The 19,491-nt window shown below is 36.8% G+C and overlaps 1 protein-coding gene across 3 annotated transcripts in view; it reads left to right on the top strand.

Moving 5' to 3' along the window:
- The window catches only part of ZCCHC7 (zinc finger CCHC-type containing 7), a 116,976-nt gene that overhangs the window by 67,776 nt on the left and 29,709 nt on the right, over nt 1–19,491 (top strand). For all 3 annotated transcript variants that reach the window (XM_035567617.2, XM_050716569.1, XM_050716568.1), the window contains 3 exons: nt 10,403–10,446; nt 11,735–11,860; nt 13,615–13,785. In XM_035567617.2, the coding sequence (XP_035423510.1) occupies nt 10,403–10,446; nt 11,735–11,860; nt 13,615–13,785 (341 nt within the window). The remainder of the gene's footprint in view (nt 1–10,402; nt 10,447–11,734; nt 11,861–13,614; nt 13,786–19,491) is intronic.

The raw sequence follows: 19,491 nt of genomic DNA on the forward strand, positions 1-19,491 counted from the left end.
CCTAGTGAAATTGTGGGTGAAGGAGACATATTATCAGAAAAGAAAAGTTCTGCAAACAGTGTTTGGGGGTGTTGATCCTGTCTTTTCTAATGTGCTTTCCCTGCATCCTTTATGATGGAATTTTGGGAAGGGTTGCAATTCTCATGGACCTTAATTATTTGAAAAGTTCATCATGTTAGAGAACTTTAAATTTAATAGTTCTGGAAGAAAGTTGTTCTTTCTAGTAACATAATTAAGGTACACATTGGTTTTAGTAAAAGTAAGAAGGTTTTTTCTATTGCTATGGTATCATTTTAAGGGGAAAAAAAATGTATGGAAATGTTTCTGGAGAACTCCATGTTTTCTATTACAAACAGAAGAAAGGTGTTCCAAAGAATTCCATCACAGTTATTTTTTCTGTTCCCAAGAAAAGGATGCTTTAATGTCATACAGAACAAGGTATAAAAAAAAAAAAAAAAAAAGGTTCCTTTCCTGTATTTCAATCTCTGCCCATCAAAGCATGATATAAGGTATGAATCCCAAGGTCTCCATAGCATGTTAGTGCTGTTTGGTACTGTTAATTTGAAGCATTTACAAAGCTTCACAGCTAGTTGAGAGCAGTGTATCATCTTTGCCAGGACAAACCAAGATTCTCCATTACAGTGACTCTCAGAAGAACCAGAACACAATCTTGATGCATGCTTACAAACCCTGAAGTTGTTGAGATGACTTTTTAGTCTCCCTGGTGCGAGCGTGTTTGTGGTGGATGCTTTTGGATATGCAGATCATAAGAGCTCATGAAGACCTAAGTAAGAACAGAGTGTTAACCCATGAATTTTATTCTCATAAAATAACTGCATATTTTTACGCATCAGCATCCATGCTTTGTTACTACTTAATGTTAAGTAGGTTTAGATTGTTACTGGATCACTTCTCATGTCTTAATTTTCCTGGCAAGCATGAGTTTGAGGAAGATGTAGTGTGGAGGGCAATGGAGTGGCCAGGATGCTGTGTATGCCTCCTTGCTGGGAAATGGGGGTGGAGAGCACGGGGGAGGAGGTGGAGTGTCTCAGAAGGACCTCTTGGTGTATAGAAAATCCATGAACTGAAATTAATCTCTGCAACTAAGATGCAGATGTATTAGTTTCATTATGAATATTTTTCAGGAACTCCTGCATGTGTATTCTATTCCATGTTTGTGATAATCCTTAGAAAGATCAAAAAGAGGAACTAGGGGTATAACCAACTGGATTTCACCCATTCCAGGTCCCCATGTTAGCTTTAACTCAGACTTCATTTTTGCTTAGACTGAATGTAATCTGCAACGTGATAGTAATCAGACTCTTCAGGATTTCATCTGCAGTTAAAGACAGTGCAAACATCTCTGTCATGTTCTGTTCTAGTTTAATATTAGACTGTTCGTAATTACTTCTGAGGTCTGAACTACCTTTAAAAACCAGTGAGCTTTTTAGGTAGTGTTAAACTTTGGTACAAGGGGGTTAACACTTCCAATTGTATCTTTAGAAGTGTTGAGACTTCTCTTCCTTCGTATTCATAAAAATACCACTTAATGTGTAAGAGTTCAAAAACATGAAAAGTTATAGCCAAAGTCTAAGTCCTGTTATGTTAACAACCTATGAATTATTTCTCTTACAAACAGCGGAAGTGCCAAATCAGAATCAAACCACAATATAGAATTCTAGTGATATATTAAACACTGCGGAGTTCATCTGAGTGCTCTGAGGAAAAGAACTACCACCTCAGGAGCTATTCCAGCCTAACCACATCAGCCCTACATCATCCCGGATACACCACAGCTGTTGTGTTGCAAGAGGTGTTCTTTTTCCACCTCACTGCAAGGGAGGCTTGTCTGACCTTCAGGGTGGGAAGAAATTGGGATGATTTAGCTTGTCTTTGCCAAATGGGCAAGCTATCAACATGAATGAAAGTTGAACCTAAATACTTAAATTCTAGCCTATACCCAAAGATTGACAATTACCCTGAGTTTAAATATGATTTTTTCTGTGTTAAATACTTTTTAAATTTCATTTTAAATTCATTTTTATGTAGAAATAGAGACAAGAGCCCAGTTTAAATTTTATTAGTTTCAGATACTCGTTTACATGATTATTCTTCATACTCAGGAGTTTATTTCTTCTGAATAGGAGCATCAAAGAGACATGCTATTTTGCTGGGATACAGTTGGTCTGTTGTGGTTTTAGGTTTGTGCTTCAGTTGAAGAATGAGTGAATCATTTCCAAGGAGTTTTAAAGCTGGATACCTCTCTATTCTGTGGAGAATTGTGATGATGCTACCACATCTCTTACACTATTTTTTTCAGACACAGTGACTTTACCAAAACAGGGACCACAAGCCTCAGTAAAATTAGGCTTCATGGATTTTTTTCCACCTTTTACATTTATATCTTCTTTATTCTATATTGGTACAAAAAGATGTGATATATTGCCAAAACAGATTCCCAAGTCTCAACTGTTGATTTTCTATTAAAACTGTACTGTAGGTGACCAACAGTATTCTTCAGGCTCCGGTCCTGGACATTAGCTGAGTACTGGTTTAGCTGACTGTATGAAGGAATCTGTAAATTCATCAAAGCAATGTGTAGGCATTGGTTGGGCTTCTGGAATCTTAATATTGAGGACTACAATAGATACCACTCCTCAAGTGCTGATTAAGAGATTAAGATTCTGCATGTTTATACAACTGCCAAAGCCTCCAACATCCCTCATGACTGCTTCTTTGATGAGGTTCTGTGTTGCCACTTAGAAAGTCTACTGCATGATAACAATCACTTAAAATATTAAAATAGTCTTGGTAATGTACTACAGAATCAGTTCCTGACATCTTACTGATCCCGTAAGAAATTTCAGAGTATCACTTCCACTGAAGCTAAAGCTATGCACGGTTTACAGTCTCCCATGCTCCTTGACCATATTGCACAAGTTTTACCTGCAGTCAGACATATGAAAATTTACTGGGGAGGGAGATTTACAGTGGAATTTGTTTGATACTGGAGTGAATATTGCAGGCTTGTTGTCAGATGAATGACAATAGAAAATGAAAATGGTTATTTTTATTTTGAAATTATATCTCAAAACAAATCTTTTAATGAGTAATTTAGAACAGTATAAGGCGACTTTTGTCATCAGTAATCGATCCTAAAACTTTGCTTTACTTGATGGCTTTACTTCTGATTTTATTTGTGTATGTATTTTTTCATATGTAATCCTGACTTAGCATTTATTATTTTTCTTTTCAACAAGGATTGATGAAATCTAAAAGGCATTTAAGACAACTTAATCAAACAGCGAAAAAAGCTTTCACTTCAAAGTACGCTGCTAGTCCTTAGTGCTTTTCAGCCATATAGCAAATAGTCAAAAAGTGAATTCTTGATGTATCCGGTGGGAACACTAGGTTTGTGTTCAGTCTTCCCTTTTCTAAATTAGAAATCACAGTACAGACATTGGAATTTCTAAATCATATATTATACCTTATTCTCTGGTGGGAATAAAATGTTCATGTTTGCCTCCTTTTCTCTGTTTAACTTTGACTGCTGTGAACACTAGGAAGAATAAAACTGCAGCTTTTCTTCCTCCTCCTCCTCCTCCTCCTCCTCCTCCTCCTCCTCTTCTTCTTCTTCTTCTTCTTCTTCTTCTTCTACTTCTTCTACTTCTTCTTCTTCTCTTTCTTCTTCTCTTTCTTCTTCTTCTTCTCTTTCTTCTTTTTTTTTTTAATCTATTCATTTTATACTTTTCAGACAGATTTCTCCCTGGGGTGAAACAAAGGTTAACTGAAATTTCCTCTGTTGTGTACCTGAACGAATCAGCAGTTTGAGAAGGAAATCCCATTGATGGGCAAAGAGAGTGACAGGCTCTATTTAAAGAATTCCCCCAACTGTGTGGTAGATGAACCATGCCATGAATTTAACTGTTCCTGTGGTCCCTATACTTGTACCCACCAAAAAGAGAGAAAAACCTACTTTGTTCCGCAAAAATTGCACTAAGCTTTGAAAATCATGAGCCACTGAGTTTTGTGAATTAACATTACTACACTGGTCAAACCTAACAGAAGCAGTATTTACAGCATAATACAGAAAATTATGTGTACTTACACATGAGAAAAGGCACATTATGTATTTGTATTTTAATGTGTGCTTGCATTTTAGTAATTTGATAGTATTCTTGAGGAGTAAGATTTACAGAATTACATTATCATTTGGTTATTCACTGCACACTTTATTCTACTTAGTGTGTGAAGCATCTTACCCAAACATAGTCAAAAGAATGCAAGTAGTTGATATAGGTGCAAAAGGGCATAAGCTTAGAAGAGGGTGCAGGATTTGCCATTAGAGAAGTTGTGTAAGAGTTCAGCTGTGCAGAAAAGAAATGCATGGCTGAAATACATGGCTGTATGGCATGACTAACGTTCAATAAAAATGCTAACATTTGAGTGATTCTTGTGTTTTTAAGTATCTGCTTTAAATATGAAAAGTACACATCTCTGCTTGATCACATACTCTTAATTCACACTCCTAAACTTCATGACCTGTGAGCCTTCTTGAAAATCGCAGCTTTAACCCTGCCGTGGGCCCCAGCTGAACATGCTGCCTAGGGATTATAAGTACCATGTTATAGCCCCCAACCGTCAGACTTTTATTCTCTGGCTGTGACAGTTAAGTCTTCTCCCAGGGGTAGTGGCTGCTTAAGTTTGTTTAAAGTTACTTTAACAGGTCTTGATTTTTTTTTGTCATTGTTTTTTCATTTATGCAGGACTTCCAGATGTGTGGGTTATTTTTCTTTTTAAAATGTGATAATCTTTTGGCCAATGCTGCATTTGCTTGAATCAAGATCTTATGTTTTAATTCATTTCAAAATGGGTTGAGTTTTGTTGTTTGTTCACTGACAAATTTCCAGTTTTGGGATGCTTTTCAAAAACATCATGGTAGATTAGAGAAAGGTTGCTAAAAAGCAAGATCTCTGCTATTTTCTCACTGACGAAATGTGCATATACATATATGTGTGGATACATATACTGCATAAATATATATGCACCCATGCAAAAGATAGCAAGGGAAGAGGCAGCAGAGTCTCTCATCATGACAAAATTTCTCAAATTTCTGTCAATGATATCAAGTGATTTCTGTGGAGGACTTTATGAATCTCTCTTAATGTTTTTTTGTGCTAGAAATATTGGCATGTAATCCATTATAACAGCAGGTGTCTCATTTTTAAGTAAAATTCTTACTCATTAAGGAAAAGTTGAGAAGTCCCTTGAAGTGTCTAAGAAAAATACAGCAGTTAATTCCATTCCTTCTGCAGAGTGGTTAACTCAAGAAACAGGATGATACACACAGGATTTCATCCACTGTGGCTGCAGTGCATCACAGCTCTGGTACCCTGCAAGGAGTTGTCTGTGTTTGGATGAAGCTACCAGTGACTGCTAAAACTGTGAGAAACCTGAACTTTTGATGTGGAGCCGCACCTGGTCTCCCAGTACAGTGCTTCAAAATCTGCTGGTTGCACTGGAATCATTCAGGCTTCCAGGTACCCTCACACCAAACCGGAGCAGTGTTTTAGTGCACCATGTACCTGGCTGGGTTGCACTTCATCCAGATGCAGTTTGAATAGGACCTTCAGGCAGCGTTAAGGAGGACCTGCTCTGTCCTCAGTTCACACTTACTTTTCAGTGCCTGCAGAGTAGACATTTACTTCAAAAGATCGTGTGTCATGCGTTTATATAAAATATATTCATATGGGTATTTGTCTGCATACTTGGAATACATCTTTCTAGAACAGAAAGGAAAGTGCTACTGTATAGATATTTGAATTTCCTGTCTTTAGCAAAATCTGATGAACGGAACAAATTTCAATTTCTGTTTTGGTGCACTACTAACTATGCTTCACACAATCATTCTGTGTTTTTGGGAAGAAAAATATGATATGATGTGATAGATTATATAACAGTAATACATAAATCACTTCGGTACAAATGTGAACAGGATTTTTCAGATATATGCAAAGTGTCACAATGTGAAATACTTCAAATTCTAGATCATTTCTAGGGGTTTACATTTTACAGTGTTGTTTGTTACTCCAGTAGCAGCCAGAAGCTGTGTCCTGACATACTAAATGTTGTTCAGAGAGAAGTCTAAAGCAGTCCTTTGCTGTAGAGGTCTTATAATGTGTTTGTATTAATTAGCAGTCAAAATCTGATTTTTATAGCCCGGCTTTGAAATGTGTTTGCCCTTCAGTCTGCATACCATACTGTCACAGCTTGAAACACCCTGTTTCAGTGGATTGGTCATAAAATACAGTAACTAAAATACATGACTGCATGTGTATTCAAATTAGAAGGGAATGGAAAAAAACACTTGTCTTTACACTTTAGAAAAAGGTAGTGTTTTATTTGTAAAGTTGAATGTCCTGGCTCTACCGTTTCTCAGTGTTATTAAATGTGGTAATAAAAAAACCTTCGCAGGGCAGGCTGAATTTGTGCAGAGAACAGGGCCATGTTTTCTTCTAGTTCTGATGAATAGAAATAAATAATAGAAAAGTGTAACTTTTGGCAGAGGTGAAAATCTAGGCAAGGCCATCTGCTCTTGGTGGTGCAGTATGTTTGGTTGCTGGGACCATCAGTGGTACAACAGATACGGAAATTTTCTGAATAATTTGCTGTTTATTCCAAGTCATTTTTTTGTTCTGTTAAAATGGGTTGTTACTCTGGCAATTCCAGTTTTTGACTACTCATCGTTTTCCCTCCTCCCCGCCTCTCCCCTTTCTTGAATGAAACGAGAAAGCTTGAATGCATATTGAACAGTGGTCGTAAGTCTGTCTTCACGGTGATCCCTGCTCTGAAATTTACATTTTCATGCTGGTGGAGTGATACATGTGAATCTTAATGATCTTTGAAAGTTTTTCTTCTAAATAAAAACAAAGTTGTTGCTTACTATTCTTCCTCTTGTAAAGGGATACAGGACAGCCAAAGTGTAGTACTTCATAAAAGAAGACCCTTGCAGTTTTCCCCCAGCTTTCATTTTAATCTAAATAGCATATATTTTTGCATCCTGTACATCATTTTTTTCTAGCCTGTTTTTTCCCTCATCTTGTTCCATGTTCAGCAAATTGACAAAGCCATTTCTTCCAAGTGTAAAAATAAGAAGTTCATATGGCACAGTCAGTTTTATTTCTTCAATTGCAGTATCAAGATTAATCTCTCTCAAACTAATTCATTAAAAAATCTTTCTTAAAAAAAGAGCTTTTAAAAATGAAGGTTTGGAAGGATAATATAACAATTAATAAATATTCTGGGAGGGTTTTTTACACTCTTTAAGTACTGTCAGTTTTGTGTCTGCAAAACGTGCAATCTCTTCACAGAGCAAGGAAAGTTTTGACAGAGATTATCTGAATAGTTTTTAAATTGCTACTTCACTAAGGTGCTGTAAAAAGTAGAAGGCAAGTAGTCATAACTTCATTTCCTGAGGCAGACAAACTCCCTCTGTGTGTGTCTGAGAAAAGAATGAAATTCTTTCACATTGTACTGGCTTGGCCTTGGAAAACTTCAGGTAACAAGTTGCATTGTACCGATGTTTGCTAAATAGCGTAATTTTCAGTAAATAGCATATGAGTTTGTTTTATGTCAGTGCTTTGGTCAAAATTACATTCTCAGTCCAGGGAGGGGATCTGAGTCTTCTGGTTGAGGTTGTAGAGTGGGGGCGGGAGATGGTCCCTGAACGTCTCCCCTGGGCACTGACAGAACGACATTAAGTTATGACCCATGTCCTTGGAGGAAGAAGTACTGTATCTGTGGTCTTAGACTTGTCCTCTGTGTGACTGAGTGTCAAGGAGTTAAACATTAGAGGTGCTACCCACCAGGAAGAGCATAGGACAAAGGAGTCTCCAACAGGCTGGCTGGTATCAGCGCTGAAAGCCAGGGAGAGGGCAGAAGGACTGATGGGAGGTGGCCTGGTCAGAAAGGCAGCTTGGAGATACTGACAGACACCCAAAGACTGTAATTGTGTTTTGCACTGGTTAATCCATCCAACTAAGAAAAATTTATTTACTTGGGGGGGGGGGGGGGGGGCGGAGATGTGTTTGTCAGTTTGAGCAGTGTTTCATGATTTATTCCACGATTTATTCCATGATTTTGTGCCAGACAAAATACTGCGGTCAATGAGAAAAATCATTGCAAATACTTGTACGTTGTCTCTAAAGCAAGAGTTCAGTTTGGTTGCAGAAACATTCTTCTTCCTACGTTTTCCAGTCTTCAGCATTTCTTGTGAGTGAAAATAAAGGCTTGTGCATTCTGTTGTGAAATAGACTTAATTTTGGGGTAACCAAACATTTAATAAAGGCAGATTTTGTTTCGATGTTTCGTTCAGCATTAAAGCTCTTGTATATATTTTTTAATTTGAGCAATTTTAGTTTCTAGCACAAGGAATTTTTGAATCATGGTTTTCCCTGTGAAGCTGGGAATTTTGACAGTGAAGAAAAGAAACTTAGTTGGTTTGTCCTTAGGAAGGACATGTCTAATGATTAACAGGAGTTAATTTGCTGGTAATTTTGATCTGTAGCTTGTCAACCATTCTGCATATGCCTTTCTGTGAAACATGGCATTCACAGTACTGATTTGAATTACAAATATCTTTTTCTTTGTGAATGAATTTTCTTAATAAGCTTCCAAGTAACAAATAATGCACTGAAATATATCAGTAAGTGTGTTTCTTTACTTTTAATGACTAGACACCAAAAGGCCTAATTTTCCTTTGGGTATATCCAAGAATAGCTTCCACTAAAGAGAGCTGACACAATGCCTACCCCTTCTGTCCTCTCTGTTGGAACCCAGGCAGTCTGGAAGAAGTGGTCACCAGGTATATGTGGACAATACCATCTTTCGTTATGGTATCTTTTGTTATCCTGAATGATAGTTGGGTGAAGTATCCATGTAGTTCTTCATTTGAGTTTTTGCTCTGCCATTTCCTATGTGTACCATGACTTAGATGCAACACATCACTCGAATTGCTTTACATTAGGCCAGTTAAGTTATCGGTAATGTCTCGGTGATGCTTATGACTGTTGGTATTAGTGAATGTTGCAAAAAAATATTTTAGAGTGTTGTTGAGAATAGAACAGTTATTGTTAGTCATGACTTTTGGATGAAGAACAGCAGCAAACAGGTATTGCGCTCTAAAAAGTATTTGTATGTTTAAGTGACATACCTGGTATCTAGATATTGTGTTACATATTTTATTTATTGACTTTTTCCATTAAAAGAGTAAGACATGACATTATAGATTGTATTATTGTAATTTCTAATCATCTATCTTTCACTACAAATGAAAAATACAATCAAAATCAGATTTTTTTTTTTTTAATGTTTGTAATTCTTGATGTTGTTTTGGTAACACAGAGATGATTCAGATTTACATTGTGGGAACAGGATAAGACACTTGGCATTAAAAAGCCTGCAAACACATGGGGTTTATTTACACACAAGTTATAATTGTTACTGTAGAAGTATAGGTAAAGCAAGCACTTCTGTTGACATGAATCCTCTGTTGATGATAAGAAAGATTCTGTGGTGTTACAGCTGTCTTTGCACAGCAAAAGAAGTAAACAGTGTTGACATGCAGAATTTTTAAACAGCTCTAACTGCATCCCTATTCCTTTAGCTTTTTGCCTTTTTTTTTCTTTGATTTTTTCTTTTTATTTCTGCCAGTCCAAAGTCAGTGTGTGAGAAGGTTATAGTGTGACAGTTGTTAATTCAGTGTGTCGTCCTGATTTATTGCACATTACCAAACCCTGTTATGAAATAGAGTTACTTAGATTACAGTTGCTGTGGTTATGCATAAAGTCATTTTGGCATGCAGCAGTCAGTAAGCAGTGCTGAAGACACAGACTTTTTGAATTCACAAAGTATATTTTATGCTGTGTGTTAAATTCTTGTTCCATATGCTCCCACCCAGTCAGCCTGAGGACTTGAGCTGGCCATGCCCATGAATGAAGTCAGAGATAATTCTGCTGTTTGGAATGAGAAGCTTTGGAGTCCCTGACTCTGAACAACTTAAAGCTTGCCTGAATTTATACCCGGGGGGTGAGGGGGCAGTATTATGATGGTGGTATCAAATAGTATAGAGGAGTAAGAGGAGTAGGATGGTGGCATCAAATATAGTACACCTGATAGTTGGACCTATGCTGGTTTTAAGGTGAATCAGATTTACCGCTGAGCAGGTTGATAACTTTTCTTTCCTGAAAATAGAACAAGTTTCTCCCTTTTGGTACATTCAAAGTCTATTATCACTTTCAATAACTACAGTAATCATAATGTTGAACACATTATAGAAAAAATATCCATGCAGAAAAAATATCCATGCAAATTAAGCATAATTTGTTGTATTTCTGTTTTTCAGGGCATGTTGATGTGGACTGGTCCATCAGTAATAAAGACTTAGAGGTAACACAGAGAACCGAATTGTTCCATAATTGTTATTTTTATGTTTATTAACAAGCAGAGCAAGATAAACAGGATTGGAAAATCCATCTGTAGTTTTTGTGTGGAAGCCTTAAGAATATCCTTCCAATGGCAGGTGAAACCTGAGCTACCATTTATTAGGAAGATATTCACTTCTTGAAGAAGGTACACAAACAGTGGTGGGAGAGGATGAGGGGAACAAGAGCTCCTCTGCAATGAGGAACTCTGTTCATCCTTTCCAGTCTCTTCAGAGTAATTGTTTCATGGCAGCTAAATCCCTGTTCCTGCAGGTGTCACCATAAGTCTGCCGTGGTTAGTTAGTCTTCCTGCAGTTCCAGAGAAAGGACTCAGCTCAGTCGTTAGTACTATTAGGCTGTAACATGAAGCACCTGTGTAAGGTATGATAGTATCCAGGAAGAGTAAGCTGCAGCTAGGAGGTCCATCTCCTGATTTCTCTTTCCAAGGTTCAGAAAAGCTTGTATCAGAGAATCAAAGAACAGTTTAGTCTGAAAAGGACCTCAGAATGTCATCTTGTCCAACACCCCAGCTTAAGCAAGTTGCCCAAGAGACATCATCAAGTGAAATTATAATCTCTTTCCCGTAAGAGAACTGGTATTTTGCACCTTTTCCATTCACTTGTCCATAATCTTTTTTCAGTTTTTAAAAATCAGATGCTTACTAAGCAATAGGGATTGAAGATAGAATTTTCAATTTTGTCTGCATAAACAGAAAGTATGTATGAGGTCATTTGAAGAGGGAGGGTGTTTTCCAGCTTCTCTTTTAACTTCTTTTTCTTTTTTTAAATCATTCTTTACAATTGCAAATTGCAGATTTGGTCTAGACTTGTTTAGCATTGTACTTTGTCCAAGAAGCTTCCCTTAATGTGTGCCAGGGAACTTGTAACTTGCATTTGCAATTAATCTTAGTTATATTTGCATTCTGGGAAAAATTCCAGTTCATCATGAAATAGCACAGTGAGTAAAAGTGCCTCAACTAATCAAGTGAAAGCAAAATTTCATGGCTGTAGTTTTAAACAGCAAAAAAAGCATGTCCCGAAGTGGAAGTTCAAACAAGACAATAACTTCGCTCTTGATGATGCCAGTTTCTCTAGAAGAAAATTATCCAGTTCAAACCTGGATATGCAAATTGTATTTGTAAGAAGTTAGATTCCTAACTGAACATTTCCAGCAGGGAACTTTACGAATTTCTAGCAAACACTGTGCCATAGAATCTCAAATGATAAATACATTTTTCTGTTTTTGTCCCCCAGGCACAGATCTGTAACTATGCAAGTGTGAGGCGTACAAGTGTGCGGTACTACACAGCTGAGAAAAATGTTACCTGCAGAAATTGCAGTAGACCAGGTCATTTGTCCAAAAACTGTCCTGTTCCAAAGGTAAATGCAATATTTTAATTGCCTGTTGTTTCTGATTCTCTTTTCTGATTGCCATTAGAAGATTTGCTTCAGTGGTTTGTTATTTCATTGCTCCAAGTTGAAGGATAGCTTGCAGAAGATCAGTTTCCTATATAAAACTAACTGGCTGTTTTGTGAAGCTGATTGCTTTATTTAGTTTTTATAAAGGAAAAAAATGGTGAGTACAAACAGGTTAGAAAGAGAGTTAAGTACAAGGTAGGTATGTCTTTTTCATACTGTAGAACAAGTTTTAAGAACTAAAATATTTTTTAAATTTATTTCAACAAGAACATTAAGGAGTCCAAGAATCACCCTAAGTAAACAAATGAAAACAGTTGTCTGTATAATGAACCATAATATGAATAATGTTAAAAGTTACTGACAAGATAAAATTACTTTAAGAAGCTTGGATAGATGCCAAATATTTAGAAAGTTTGTCCATGAGTTAGAGGTTTAAAAATCAATCACTATATTGTGAACAAATGATGGCAGTTGCATGAGGGTCTGGATTTATCAGTCCCTGCAACAAAGCCTGGAAAAATCCATACCTCATTCACTGAAGATGTTGCCTACACTGAGACTTTGAATATTGACATAAAGCAAATTCTTTTAAAGCATATATCCTGTGACTATATCTCAGACAGTTGAAATGGAGTGAAGATGCACTCCATCACTGGAAAAATTGTCTTTAAACAGATAGGGCTTTGGTCCCACAGTACTTTTTATGGTTTTATATTTGCCAGTCCAAGAGGCCATCTGTGTGTATTTGCATGAGTCACGAGGAATGGAGCTAAGTGGTTGTGGTAGGCTGATCCTGGCCAACAGCTAAGCCCCAACCTAGCCACTCACTCACCCAACCCCAGTAGGATGATAGAGAGAACTGGTAAGGCAAGAAAAACTCATGGATTTTAAAGACAGTCTCATAGGGAGAGAAAAAAAAAACAAACAAGAGATGCAAAGGCAATGTCTACTTTGGAAACCCCCCCCTCTGCCCCTAGTTTTGTTGTTTATCATGGTGTCATATGGTAAGGGGCATGTCTTTGGTCAGTTGGGGTCAGCTGTCCTGGATGTGTCCCCTCCCAGACTCTTGCCCACTCCCAGCCTGATGGCTGGAGATTAGTGTGGGAAACAGAGAAATCCTCAAAGCTGTGCAAGCACCATTCAGCACCAGCTAAACATCAGTGTGCTATCAACACTGTCGTGGTCAGTAAACTAAAACACATCCACATATGGGCTGCTTTGAATAAAATTTACTCCAGCCAGACCCAGTGCAGTGGTCTATAGAACAGATAATATCTGCAAACCATTCCAGTGTGTTGTGTCACATGCTGTATATCATGTTCCTATGATACACTTACACTTTTCAGCTTTCAAGAAGTCTCCTAAAAGATAAGTGTTCATACAGAGTACCGAATACTTCTTCTCTGAGTGAAATACACTTTCCAATTTAATGTTAATTTTTGCTATATTCACTGAGCAAGTAATTCAAGAGAATTTAATAAGTGCTTCTGATGTCATGTACAAAATAATAAAGTACTGGGAATCTATGCAGTTTTTCACTATTCATAGTTCTCCTTCACTACAGTTTCTCTGTGTAACAAAGTATCTATGCAATTCCTGGTAAGCATTTAGGATGATTTCTTCTTCATTTCCTCTTTTGAGGAATTTTTGTTTTGTTTTCCGTAATCTTTTGAAATGTTCTTACTTAACATACTTCTTTTTGTACTTCTCTGTAGAAAATTCCCCCTTGTTGCTTATGTGCAGAAAGAGGTCATCTACAAAACGCTTGCCCAGCACGGTTTTGTTTGAACTGCTGTCTGCCTGGCCACTGTTTTAGGGAATGTCTTGAGAGAGCCTATTGGAATAAGCACTGCAGTCGCTGTGATATGAAGGGGCATTATGCTGATGTGAGTATAGTCCATGGCAAAGAACTCATTCACTATTGTTTTTGTATCTGTCAAGAACTGAAGTTACAAGAACCACAGTTATTTCATATTTTCATTCATTTTATAAAGTGCATATTTGTATAAACTTATGGAAGTATTGTACTTGGTATCATGAAGAGTGGTCCAAAGAAAACTGGAGCATTGTAAACACTCAGTCTTTAATTTACTTTTGTCCAGTTTTAGTTAGGGTGGTGAAAAACGTCTATTAATAAGGTTTTGTACTACTCATCTCTTTTAATAAAAGGATTTTAAAACCTAGAAAGTGCAGTTCAAACATTTTCAATGTGGTGGTTTTAAAAAACAGGGGAAATATGCAGAAAAAATGTATTCAGTAAATGGAGTGTTTAAATTTAACACTTTATTTTACTCTGCATGGAGAAACATTGAAAATATTAGCAGCAGATAAGGAAGAGAATGTTTCTGTTGAACAGAAAGTGTAAGGAGGTTGAAATTAGGAGATGCTACAAGCATGCTAGACAGAGGTAAAGAATATAGCTCTGATGCTCTAACAGTTCCAGATCAATGACTTTACTATGGTCACATATTCATCAATGAAAAAATTAGAAGTTTAAACTAAAGTCTAAGTGGGTTTGGGAGGCATTTATAACTGTGTTGTATTTTATATTGCAAATGTTCTTTATGAACAAAATTGAAATGGTACATTCTATTTCTTACGTAAGTAGAGATGAATAAAAATTTTATCTGACAGTAGCTTACAGTTATACATGTCTACAACCATATTTCTGTACCTTGGATTAATTTCTGCCTGTTTGTCAGTAGAGTCCTCTATTATTTTTGAACACACAAAAAGAAAGATAATGATGAAATTAATTCTGTATCTAATTCCATATCTCTATGGACAGGCCCTTCACATACATACTGTAAGAAAACTCATAAAGTAGTAGAACAGTTGAAAAATTGTTCTAAATACTGTACTATTAAAAGGAAAATATTGATAAAAGCATGGAATGTCTACTGATGTCTGTTTTAATCCCATAAGAACCACAGTGATGTTTTCCACCTTCTCTACTAACACTAAAAACCCAACATTTTCTTCTTAGACCAGCGTAGCTCATACAGCTCATCTTGGGTGGGCACTCTGGTCCTGTAACCAGTCACTCTACTTCCTTTTTCATATTTTCTTACACTTCTGCTATGTCTTAGCATTGGAGAGAAAAAAGTACTCTGTGCAAAGGATAATCCTCATACTTTACTTAAAAAAACAAAGGCCTTCAGAGATGTTATCAACCTTGCATCTGTATTCATGGTAAAAATGTTTCCATCAGTTGGGAATATGAAAGATCTCCTTTCATGTATCTATGAGATACTTGCTAAAAGATTGAACGTTCATTTGTATTTCCCATCAGACACTTGATGGTGTGTTTCAGGTTGAGCGGCAAAATGGGAGAAGGGTTTCTATTTATTTTGTAGAGTTGTAGAGCCCTGTAAAACACATACATTCTGCTATTGTTATTTTTAATTGGGCGTTCAAACTTGTCTTGGATAAATGAATGAATAACTTTGGCATAAAATTAGCTATGGAAGTTTTAAAAATGTTCAAATATTTTAAGGATACTGAGGTATATTAAAGTCATTCAGAAAAAGCATATTCTCTACACAGAAGACTAGATGGGAGTGGTAAGGGCTTGGGCATCTCCATTCGTTTGGGTGAGACTTTTTCCTTAAAACTTCTACCATGTAAATGGTGCCACTATAGAAACACATTCTTCACTGCAATATTTCCCTTCTCAAAAAAAATCTCTTCAATTCTTCTGAATGCATTTTGAAAAAAAAAGAAACTAGCTATTGACAGTCTGCCCAAAAATATTATTACCACTAGAGAAAGTTAGTAGATACCATATAGTAAGTGCAGTTGTCATCAGCTCCTTAGTAATCAAGACTCCTGGATGTAAGGACTGTAATGCCATGCATCCCCACTGCATGATCTGAAAGAAATCTAAAGATTTTGAATAAGCACATTTAACATAGTTATTAATATCATGTAGCCTAAGTAAAAGTTTCTATAAATATTCCAGAATGTGTATATATATATATACATACATGTTATATATATATATATAAACAGAAGCTTTTTCTAATAGCCTAGAGTACTGGAAAACCAGCAACTTTTCTTTCATTAAGTATGGGGTACTTCAAAGCTAGACATGACTGTGTTTTAAATTTTTACTTCCTGGATGAACAATTTTGTGCGAATTTTCAGTACAGGGTGAACTATTTTGGCAAGAATGTTCCAACTCTGTCAGACACTGTTACACAAAAGCATTTTTAATAATGGTGAGAAAATATTGAATCCTATAGCAACTGGAGGTTTGGTAAAAGAGTAAAAGTGATTGGCAAAACAAGCAACGTTTTCATGGTTAATAACTATGCATAACGTGAAACATATGGAGGATTAGGCAAAAGTATGTTCCAGTGATGCCATCACTTTATGAGATTAAGTGGTACTAAAAAAATACATTTGGAGAGGTCTTCTATTTGTTCTTTTGTGTTTTGTACAAAGTCTTTCCCAAATAGTCCGTAAATGTGGTAGTGCTGAATTATATTTTAAAAATATAAACCAGATGAAGGTACTGACTTTTCAGTAGGACACTTATTTAAGTTTAGTATGAGCTTTAGCTGTGGCTCTAAAGTGAAGATTTCTCTTTGTATTTTGTATACTACAGAATCACAGAATGGTTTGGGTTGGAAGGGACCTTAAAGATCACCTAATTCCAACCCACCTGCCAGGGGCAGGGATGCCACCCACTAGATCAGGTTGCCCATGTAAATAAATACAGGTAAAAGATGTGCTGTGCCCTTTCTTTAACTTCACCATGGGTTTTCAGTAGCAGTGATGGTTATAGTGTAAGGGCTGAAAAGATAGATGCAATTTGAAGACATTTGTGACTGATTTGATCTACTAATGTAAAGCACACTTATGTCATTTTTTTTAACCTTGTATGAAATTATTATGGCTTTACATGTCCCACAAATTCATTCCTGATACATAGCAAGTAGTCTTTTATGCTTTACATTGTTTCTCAAATTAAAAGCAACTTAAACACAAGAATATAAGAATAAGTGGCAACCTGTGTTAAAATCAGCATAAATTCCTACTAGCTAAATTTTTTTGCTGAAGATAGGGCTTAAATGTTTGTCTTCCAAACACACCTGTTTGATTCCCCTAAATGTTTTTTTTTTTTTTTGAAATTCAGAAACGTTTGATATCTCTTTCTAAATGTCTCCTCCTTTCCTTTTTTTCCTTCCATTTGGTCAAAGATTAAGAGAGATCCTGAGAAGGCCTTTTGTTCCCTTTCACTGAATACAAAAGTTTATCTGAATAACTGTTCTAACCTGATAAAGCTTATCTTCAATAAACTCTGTCATTACATTCAATCCCCATTTTGCAGCATCGTGGAATAGTTGAGTTTCAATGAGATGTTTGACCCTGTAGCTTACCAGTCAGACACAGGAAGCTTCCCTTGATACGCTATTTAAGTGTCATTTCTAGACAGGATGAGAGGGAGTGTGCATTGTACTGTACACATATCCATCCTGTTCCCAAAAATTAGTTGTTACTGCAGCAAATATGAGAAAAATAAGAAATTAAAGAAGGAAAAATGAGAGTTTGTTACAGGATCACTGTAGACAATGATATTTGGGATATGCAAATAATGCTCAACCCATTTGGGATGCCCAACCATTTACCTAGTAGTATTTCTTCTGGTATTTTTGAATGTTAGAAATTTAAATCTGGTTTTCTTCTTTTAAATGTACTTTTGCTTATAGCTAGTATACACACAGTACCATTCCTTTGAAGAACACGAAGGGTATATTTCTGCAAACGCTTTCTGGTAAGCAATTAGAAGTGTAATGTTCAGGATTTTTTATGGGACCCTTTGAAGCAATTAAGCATACGTTTGTGCTTAAATATAAAGAGATTCAATGGACAAGACACTGGACAGAATCCTTCCACTCTAAGCAGATCTACCAGATCTTGTGCTGCAGAGATGCGGCACAAGGAGATTAATGGCATTACAGCACACAGACACTACTAGCACTGACCCTGTGCATATTGGCCTGGAATGCCTCAGCCCAGCATTGGCTTCATCCCCCAGCCCAGCATTGCTGCCCAAAGGCTGCTCTGGGCTGGCATTCCCAACAAAGCTGTGCATTTCTCACCTCACCAGCAAGGGAAACCTTCCCCTCTTAGGAGAGCCTCTGGTTCCTGCTCCTGCTCCCAGGCAGCTTAACCCCTTCTGTAGCCAGACCTCCTTCCCCTCCATGCCAGGTCGTTCCTAGGTCTCAAATTGCCAGTTGTATCGGCAGTTACAATCTGAATTTCCCCTTCAGTAATCCTGGGTGTCTTTTCGTTGCATCTTTTGCCACCTTTTCCATTTTACATATTTTGTGAAGCCAGTCCTCATGCACTATAATTGTATTTTCTGTAGAGAATTATGAGTCCTCTATCATCCCAAAATTGAAACTCTACCGAAATGGTACAGATTATCAGGAGCATTCCAGCCTGTGTTTTGGCTGTTCACTTAGGTCTACAATTAAATCAGAAAGGCTTGTCTCTGAAACTTTCAGACAGTTCTCATAGTCTCATGCCTGTCATGCAGTAGCATATCTGTGCAGTGAATGCCAGACCACAAAAGTAGGATTTCATCTGCCCTGGCAGCTTAAATGTGAGAGTGCAGTAAAGCAGTCTAGAAAAGTGATCAAAGAGCAATTAGAAAAGGAAGAAAACTAACAGTATATCTTTCTTCAAATCAGGGCAAGAAGCCTGTAAAGCCAACAGATGATCAAGGTATGAAAGGAATGTTCAGCCGAGATAATTCCATTGCTAACAAGCTAAAAACATTTTTTTTGGCATCTAATGTTCATTGTGGAAGAAACTGGGGACATTTCCACACTGAAGTGTTACTTTAGGGAGCAAATCAGGACGGAATCACTGAAATTGAAGATGAAAAATGAATTCTAACCAATTACTAGAACTAGATAATAGATATCCAAAAGGAGTAAAGGCACTGAGTGGTGAAATAGCAGGATTACTGAAGGTGTTGCATAACCTCTTGACTTGTGTCTGATTGGTAACTGAGTAGCAAATACAATGACAAATTTTAAAACAGGTCCCAGAAAAAGCTGGACAACCAGGCCTGCCAGCCTAATGTGTACACCAGGCAAATTAACTGAAACTGTAATAACAAGTCAAATACGAAGTGGATGTATAAATATGATATGCATGAGAGAATTCAAGATGGATTTTGTAAAGGAAATCCCACTTCTCAGAAACCTCTGGAGTTCGTCAAAGGAGAATGTCAAGAAGCATTTGTGTGAACGTGATCCAGTTAACATAGTCTACAGTTTCCAGAAGGCATTTGAAAAAGTTCCCGACCAAAAGCTTTTGAGGAAACTGAACAGGCATGGAATAAGAATATAAAGGTAGAATATGCAAGTGTGACATAGAAAACGGTAAACAATAGAATGATAATATTTGTTAGGAAGACTGAACTTAGTGTTTCAATGATGTGAGCCAACTGTGAAGAGATGCATAATGACGGTAATAAACAGAGAGCACAATAAAATGGCAGATGAATTTTAGTGGCACTAAATGTAAAGTAAAATGCTTGGGAAAAAATAATTGCAGCTTTATATATGAAATGA

Source organism: Cygnus atratus, chromosome Z (genome assembly GCF_013377495.2).
Source record: "Cygnus atratus isolate AKBS03 ecotype Queensland, Australia chromosome Z, CAtr_DNAZoo_HiC_assembly, whole genome shotgun sequence".
In the NCBI taxonomy this organism is placed as follows: domain Eukaryota; kingdom Metazoa; phylum Chordata; class Aves; order Anseriformes; family Anatidae; genus Cygnus; species Cygnus atratus.